This window comes from Poecilia formosa, unplaced genomic scaffold (assembly GCF_000485575.1).
Source record: "Poecilia formosa unplaced genomic scaffold, Poecilia_formosa-5.1.2 Scaffold36, whole genome shotgun sequence".
Taxonomy (NCBI): domain Eukaryota; kingdom Metazoa; phylum Chordata; class Actinopteri; order Cyprinodontiformes; family Poeciliidae; genus Poecilia; species Poecilia formosa.
This window is the reverse complement of record NW_006799975.1, coordinates 1,387,069-1,395,857: the sequence shown is the minus strand read 5'-3', so window position 1 is coordinate 1,395,857 and position 8,789 is coordinate 1,387,069. Positions and strand designations below refer to the sequence as shown.

Genomic DNA, 8,789 nt, shown 5'->3' with positions numbered 1-8,789 from the left:
GGGCAAATGTTAGACTTTAGCATATTGACAGCTTTTTCAATTATAATAATGTATCAAGAATTTATCATTTTCTTTAGATATTGATCAGTCTCTTTAATCAGATGTCATTAATAATCAGTTCAGCATAACAAGATTTTATTGACAATCAGTTATCGTACGTCAGATCTTCAATAATTAATTGAGCAAAGGAACAAAAACAAAGATAAAACTCAGAAACACAAACAATTCAACACGTTAAAGAGAAATGTCTGACTGAATAAAACACTAAAAAGACAAATAAATAAGCTGAATAAAGAGATTTTGGTCTCTCCACTAAAGAAAGCTGTCATTCCTAATGCTTAATCTAACTTATATATTTTTTAATTAACTCATTGATCTGTCTGGTTATCACACCAGAACACCAAATTATAACCAAAATTAGAGCACCATACTGTGGTCTGGATCATGTTGTGTTGGGTGCTAACCATCCCATTTCTGAGTTCAGCTTTTATCCACATTTATGGATGTTCTGTAAAAAAAAAAAAAAACAGAGGCTGGTTTATATGATCCATGTTGGTGGATTTCTGGATGATTTCTCACTTTAGATTACTCCAGAAAAGAAAGTTAGAACTAAGTCAAATAGCCTGAAAGTAGTCGTTAGGAGATTGAAGCATAGCTGGCAAGAAAAAAAAAATATGTCAAGTCTCATAATCCAGTTAGAGATAAAAATTTCAATTTCAGATATGAAATCCATTATTTTTATACACCTTATTTTCTTTTAACCGCAGAGAGGGAGAAAAGAGGTAAAAATAGTTGTGGATAAACTGATCTGCTGCTGATTGGAGCGGTTTATCATTTAAGGTTCACAGCATGTGATCATCCGTGGAATGAAGAGGCAGACTCGCTTTCAACGTTCAGAATCTAACCCAAGATTTAAAGTTTTGACGCTACATGTGGGGTGTTTTAATTAATTTCTGAATTTTTAAACTTTTTAAACTCTTGGCATGAATGCGGGCCATCATGAACATGCAGACATAGAGGAATTTTTAAACAAAATAACAAAATAATAAATTAACATGTATCTAAACAATCTTTTGATTATAAAACTGCAAGATAATATTTATGGGGTAAGAGGCTGACATGGGCGAATTCTGCAGTAGGAAACTTTTATGAACAACATGTCTTTTAGAGGTTTGTAAAAACTGTCAGAATCTTATGACAGACACATAATCTCCTATTGCAGAAATACATCACTAAGTCAGAAACTACCAATCAGAGCCAGGAATAGAGTCTTAGCACCATCAATCAGGCTCATGTACGCACTGCTCACTCCATTCCCCCTTGCTTTCTGCCCACCGCAGAGCCTGCCCTGAATGCTCAGCCTAGCTAGCATAGCCAGCAATAAGTTGTTTCTCCACTGTTAATCTTCGGCAGCGCATACATAAGCATGATTTACAGCGCTGAGACCCTCCTTCTGGCTGTGATTGGTTGCTTCTGACCGGCAGCCAGCAATGCATTTCTGCAGACAGCAGGAGGAGGTGGATTTCTTTCACAGATGATCTGTCAGATGTTGCACTGTTAGGACCTGTAGACATTTAGGTAAATAACATTTTGATATAAATAGCTGCTGCTGCTGCTGCTGCTGCTGCTGCTGCTGCTGCTGCTGCTGCTGCTGCTGCTGCTGCTGCTGCTTTAAAGAGTAAGTTGCCAACAATGGAATCGCTTTCAGGTCATAGGGATCCCCAGTGAGACCAAAAGGACAACAAATGAAAATTTCAAACATGTGGTTTGTATGCTCAAAGTCCATTGACCAAATGTCCAAGTAGCAATGCAAACAAGAGTGATGTAGGTTCATACCCTCTGTTAGCCTCAGCTGTTTGGTGGCACATGTCACAGGAACCACACAGTGACTTAACCCCTGCCAATGAAAGACTCAAAGACAAAAATGATCATTAGCACAACAGGGAACGTTGCGCTGTCATCAGGTTGCAGTGCAACCTATTTTTGTTCAGTGGATGAAAAACGTTTAGACGTTAAAAACTTTAGATAAATTTCTGTTACAAGCAAAATTTCCAGTCAGAGCAAAACAGCATCTTTCTGAAGGTGTGCCGCAGCTCAGCCATGCGGAAAGCGTAGATAGCCGGGTCTATGAGGGCGTGGCTCATCATCAGCACCACATGCAGCTCGAACAAGGACCGGTAGCATTCACAGTACGGATTCATAGGGCAAACTGTGATGATGACCAGGTGGACAAAAAACGGTGCCCAACACACCACAAACGCCCCGAACAGGATGGTGAGAGTGAGAGCGCCTCGCATGTTGCTGCCCCACCTCCTCTGATGCTGAGACTTGTCCCTGCCACCACCAGGAAGCGCTGCAATGTTCTTGGCATGAATGCGGGCCATCATGAACATGTAGACGTAGAGGAAGCAGATGGCTGCCAGGGAGACGACGAAGAAGACAATGAAGCAGATCATGATGAACTTAAAGTTGAAGAACTTCACCATTAGCACAGCCAGAACTGCACATGATGTCCAGATAAGCCCCAAGATGGCTGCAGTTCGCTGCATGGTCATGATGTTGTGGTAACGTAGCGCATGGAAGATGGTGATGTAACTGTAGGATAAAAAACAACAACAACAAAAAACAAACAAACAAACAAACAAACAAAAAAAACATTTCAGTCCTGATTGAGGGACCACATGCAGCTGTGGCATGTGACATTTGATCTTTGCATTTGATGCAAAGATCAAATGTCTAATTAAAAACACAATTTAGACTTAAAACTTTTTTTCAGGATGTTATGTGGCCTAACAACATGGTCTCAGCTTGTTGTGTGGAACAGATCAGTGAATGAGAGTCACACCAGATGAGCTACAAACAGAGTTCATTAGATCCCTTTCACCTCGTCTTTTGACAGATGTATCCTGGAAAGTTAACTTAAACTACAATGGTCAACTGTTTCTGCAAGGCAACATGTTGTTATTATCCATAATACCATCTCTTTGACTCAGGGTAATAGTTGGGTTTTGACAAGTTTCCTTTATTTGAGTTTCAGGTAAGCCACATTCAGCTATCAAACAATAAGGTTTATGTACCTATAGCAATCAATATGTGTTTAGGTGGAAAAGGGCAAACTAATTATGTTTTCCAGGCTCATTTTGAGTATTGAGATGGTGATGAGGGATTTTTTTTTTTAATTTGCAACAAAATCTGGCTTTTTGAATGTCATGTCACAATTGATTCATCATTATCTTCCCTCTTTTATAAAGTGTTGTGTAATTCAAAGGAATACTTTGTTGAGGAGTGACAAGCCAAAATGAGAGGGTAAAGAACATTTCATCATTGTGGCTGGATACCAGTCACTATGCCAGTGGTCAAACCAATATGACTGTGGACCTCTGTACTAGCACTGAATTAAGACATATCACACCTTTTAAAATGAGATTATATTAGCAAGAAATGTGACAAAAATGATTGACAGAGCTATCTATCGCCGTCTTCTGTCTCTATCAAAAGGTTTACGATAAAATGACAAAAATGATCAAATGTGTTGGGCGTTAGGGTCAATACGGCATTACGGTCAATACATGGTGACAGTGAAAAAACACATTAGACTGGCCAAAGATGCATTAGATACCATTACTAGTTCTTCATGAAGGAATTACACAGTGCAATTGAATAGTTGCATTGTGCCCTTGCCCAATGTGCAGGACATACAGTTCACACAATGGTGTCATGTTGGAGCCAATGGGTAAGAGAAGTCCGAAACCTGTTTATTGCTTTAAGACAGCTAACATTTTTTTTTTGTTTTGTTTTTTTGCATCACTCACTGTATCTTCAGTCATCTGTCAGCAGATCTGGATACATACCGGTCAACAGCAATGGCCAGGAAACTGGATATGGAGCCTACAAACGACATGCACAGCAGGGAGTCCATCACGTCATCTAGGTCGGTCTCAGGAGGACCCCTCCTCTCCAGGTGTCCCGCATCAGCAAGAACTATCATCAGGTTTTCCCACGTTTTTGTCACGCTGGCGATGGTGTTGAAGGCAGCCAAGCTGCACATGAAGCAATACATGGGCGAGTGGAGGTTCCTGCTGCGCATCACCGCCACCACGACCAGCAGGTTCTCAGCCAGGCTGACGATTCCAACGGTGAAGAAGACGGGAAATGGGACCTTGACCTCAGGGCAGCCTGTCTGGTTCATGGCAGCGTCCTGTCTGACTCCAATGCAGATTAAACAAGTTCCTAAGAACAGGTGAAAGCAAATAGAAATATTACACAAGTTTAAATGCTAGCACAGAGTAATAACAATGATGATGATACTGTTGAGCTTTGATAAGAACTATTGGGGGCTATGGCAACTGCCTCGTTGTCTTTGGGATAACATCATATTTTTCCAATATTATAAACTTAATCATGTTCCTGGCTCAGATTTAAAACTTCATTTTAACGTTCTGGTCCATGTCAATTTCATAATAATAAAGTGTTAGAGAAAAAAAGCCAGGCAGATATTTAACTTCTAAATTGAAATACAATATCAGTCAAAAATAAATTAATATATATACTGTGTGTGTGTATATACATATATATCTGTCGCCCATTTCCGTCTTGTTCCAGTAGCCCATTTTTGACGCAGACCTTGTTCGGTCGGGCGACGTCTGAGCCGGCATGTCGTGCTTATCAATGTCTCTCATGGTATGAGGTAGGCTATATAGCTCCAAGGGTCTTGCCAAAGGACCCACACTGCATAGCTCAAATTCACTGTTGTAACTGTTTGCCCCAGCCTGGATTCGAACCCGCGTCTCCCGGGTGGAAGATTGGTGACTTACCCATTGAGCTGGGTGCAAGATGCTGGCAGGGAAAGCGTACATGGAACGACATAACCAAGTGGCGGGCATAGTGTACAGGAACATCTGTGCCGAATATGGACTGGAAGCCCTGAGATCGAAGTGGGGGACACCCCCAAAGGTGGTGGAGAATGACCGAGCTAAGATCCTGTGGGACTTCCAGATCCAGACAGACAAGATGGTAATGGCGAACCAACCGGACATTGTGGTGGTGGATAAAGAACAGAGGAAAGCCGTTGTGGTGGATGTAGCAATACCAAGTGACTACAACATCAGGAAAAAGGAGCAGGAGAAACTGGAGAAATACCAGGGCCTCAGAGAGGAACTGGAGAAGGCCTGGAAGGTGAAGACCACAGTGGTGCCTGTGGTCATCGGGGCCCTCGGGGCAGTCACCCCCAAACTGGAGCAGTGGCTCAAACAGATCCCAGGAACAACATCAGACATCTCAGTCCAGAAATGTGCAGTTCTAGGCACAGCCAAGATACTGCGCAGAACCCTCAAGCTCCCAGGCCTCTGGTAGAGGACCCGAGCTCAGAGGATGAAAGAGACCACCCGTGGAGGGTGAGAAGGGAATTGTTTATTTATTATTATATATATATGTACTAAAAAAATGAAGTCTTAGAGACAAGCTTTCAGCTTTCAGTTTATCTCTAAACCCTGCAGCAGGATTTCTGCAACTCTTTTATTCACTGGCTTAATTTTAATGAAAATTAAAAAGAGAGGTCATATTTCTCTTATTTCAGCTTCCCTTCATTGGCTCCCTGTTAAATCCAGAAGAGAATTTAAGCTTCTCCTTTTCATATATAAACCCCCTAATAACCAGTTCCATCATGCATCAGAGATCTGATTGGTCCATATGTTCCTAACAAACACTTTGCTCTCAATCTCAGACTGTAGGTTTACTGCTGGTTCCTAGAGGTTCAAACCTGTAAGTCACTATTTATGAGGCAGATCCTTTAGTTCTCAGAGTCCTCTGCTGTGGAAGCAGCTTGTGAATCAGCCACCCTGCTTACTATTAATACTAGGCTTAACACTTTCCCTTCTGATGAAACTTATAGTTAGACTGGTTTAGATTACCCTGACCTAGGGTAATCTAAACCAGTGTTTTTATTCATTGAAGCAACTTCTTACAAGACAAAGAGATCACAACACATCAACCAGAGTTTTAAATCTCTTCTTAAGCTAAAAAATATATAACCTGTGCTATAAAGTCAGGACAGTTTGCACAAGGTAAATCAATGTGAGTGTGGCAGGGTTTCAAAGGTTTGCTATCTTGGGCTTATACAGTAAAGACTACAAACATGCAATATGAGTTCAGTCTGCTCTGACAGACTGATTCAAGTTGAGTTTTAGTCATTTGAGAGCTTTTGCACGTGCACAACTCATAAACTGTGTATATAGTGACTTACAGGTTTCTAATGTGTATTTGTTTTGCAGTTAAAAAAACAATTAGCTCTATTATGCCAAACTTGGGTGTGTGGAAATGGTAGAGAGAGAACTGCTATTCAAGCTCCTAAACCTAAAATTTCAAGCTGCTGATTAAAATCCAGCTTAAGATTTCACAACATTTCAAGATTAGCTTAAATAAAAGCACAACACAAATTTAAAGTCAAAATGAAAATCTATAGAAATATTTTTGGTGACTTCAAATAAAAGCTAAACTAATAAAATGTAAATAAATCCAGAATATCCTGATAAGACATTGAAAATTAAAGCTGCAATAGGTAAAAATATATATCTCTTTACATGTGTCTTAAACCTTTGACAATGTTGTGACTGTATAAGATGCAGGTCATCTGTGAAAAAAAAAAAAAATCAAGCTCCTCTGCCTCCTCCCTGTGGTTCCACTGCCATCTGCAGAAACAACCAATCAGAGCCAGGAGGAGGGTCTTAGTGCTGTATATCATGTATAAGCGCTTCACCTGTGCTAATGGCGATAAGACAATTTACCATCACAGGAAAACTGTTTACCCTCTTTCATTGATAGCCATGCTAACTGGCTTGCGCATTATCGGAAAGCTATGCTCTGGGAAAACGCTGTAGCTTAGCAAAGTGATACAAGGGGCAGGATGTGAGAAGCACCTATGTTAGCATGATTGACAGTGCTAAAGCCCTCCTCCTGGCTCTGATTGGTTGTTTCTGACCATTCTTTGTATTCATACTGTCATGACCTAGTAATAGTTTTAGCAAATATGTAAAAAACTTTTTTTTTAAATAAAAGTTACCTACTGCAGCTTTGAGGAAAGAGGACATTTAAACTCAGGCGGAGAGGCTGACCTGAAACCCAGGTGGCTGGTAGCTGCTATCTTACTGTGCAAGTGTAAATTCCTCTGGTAATTACTAGAGCGCCGATCACATTCAGGAAACTCACACAGTAGTAATCAGTAACCAGCAGGTCTCTGAAGTTGTTCTGTAACAAATGCTTTTCTCTTCCATGTACATCCTGTTTTTAAGCGGGAGGTGGAGCAGCGGGTGTGGGGGGCTTTTGGCACTGCTCAAGCTTTATCTGCAGCCACATCTGCCTCTGCTTTCCTGTTTGCATAAGAGGGTTGCAATCAATTTTTTCTGCAGGTGTTCTTCTGAGAGTTTTGGTTTGTTCGTGTTTACCGCAAGTCTGTGATGCCAAAAGCTTACAGGATATTACAATGCCTCTGATTGCAGAGTCCATCTAATCCGCTGTGCTTTCCTCCCCTATAGGGATTATGTATCAAGCAGAGATTTGTACATAGATATATCTATGTACAAATCTCTGCTTGATACATAATCTGGAGACACAGGAAAGGACTGCGTGTTATTCAATTCCAACACATCACTGTTTCTCCTGGTAGAGTAAAGCAAAGAGCGTGTACATGTAAATATTTTAGTAAAACTCACATGGATGCTGCATTATGTTTTTAAAAATACAGAGAAAATAATAGCGCACTTTCTGAAATGAGGTGAGTCACTTCTCTACAATACTCCATTCATTATCCTTGTGTAGTCTTCTGTGTAGAGTAAAAAGAAAGTAATTAGTGCAGCAGCAATGCAGTAAAAAGATGCAAAGTTTAAATTTTTTCAATGTGTCATTTTTCTTTATAGCAGAATAATACAAATACAGAAGATAACACTTGATGTCCATGAAACTAAAGTATGTGATCCATAACATCCACACGTGATGGTAAAAAATTTTGCATATTTTTTTCACTAATCAACCAAAGACAGCAGGGTATGATCAGGTAGTTCTGATTAGTTTGTGGTTGACCTTTCTGGAAAAAATGCAGAGAAACTGTTTAAAAGAAGAAAGAGGCTTCGTTCCCACAGCAGGTCTCGATGCTTAATTCTGAATTCTTTGGTGAAATCAAATTTTCTTTTTTATTTTGTGTGGTTCATATTACTAATTTATCGTACTTCTGTGTGAATGTGTCACGACTCCAAAACGACCTGCTGTCTGACATCAACGATTAAGGCAGTAATAAAAATGGACGCCACTGCGATGAGAGCCAAAGGTTTCATCAAATGTTCAGTCATTATTTATTTACAGATTTACCACATCTGGCTTCTTCTGGTGAAAAATTCAGATATCTATGACATAAATGAAATGCATCAAGGCAATTCAGACATTAGACACATTAAAAACAATCGGATATCCATATTTGATTTGTGGCTTTGTGAGAACAATGTTGGATGATTGTCATGGTAGATTCAAGGATTTCTCAAACTTGCATGAAAGAATCAATGCAATTCCAGTAATTTTTTGTTGTTGTTGAGGGAATGACATGACTTGATATGAACTCAAAAAAGTTGGTTTTACAATACCCCTTTTAACAATAACTCACGTCTAAATGAGATATTCTTCCAGCAACTGTTCCTTGTTTATTGATTTTGGCCATGATTGTGCATATGATCAGCTGCACAGATTATATGCACAGATCTTGGTGTTTGTTGTGAATCTATGCATAAGTTCAACCAAACTGAATT

At 39.9% G+C, this 8,789-nt stretch overlaps 1 protein-coding gene across 1 annotated transcript; it reads right to left on the bottom strand.

The window, feature by feature from the left end:
- Positions 1-453: 453 nt before the first annotated feature.
- On the bottom strand, positions 454-4,419 carry mc2r (melanocortin 2 receptor). Its single transcript, XM_007550446.2, has 2 exons — positions 3,852-4,419; positions 454-2,595 (listed from the first exon to the last, which is right to left on the bottom strand). The coding sequence occupies exons 1-2, from the start codon at positions 4,187-4,189 to the stop codon at positions 2,037-2,039; spliced, it is 897 nt and encodes a 298-aa protein (XP_007550508.1). The 5' UTR covers positions 4,190-4,419; the 3' UTR covers positions 454-2,036.
- Between the last annotated feature and the right edge of the window lie 4,370 nt (positions 4,420-8,789).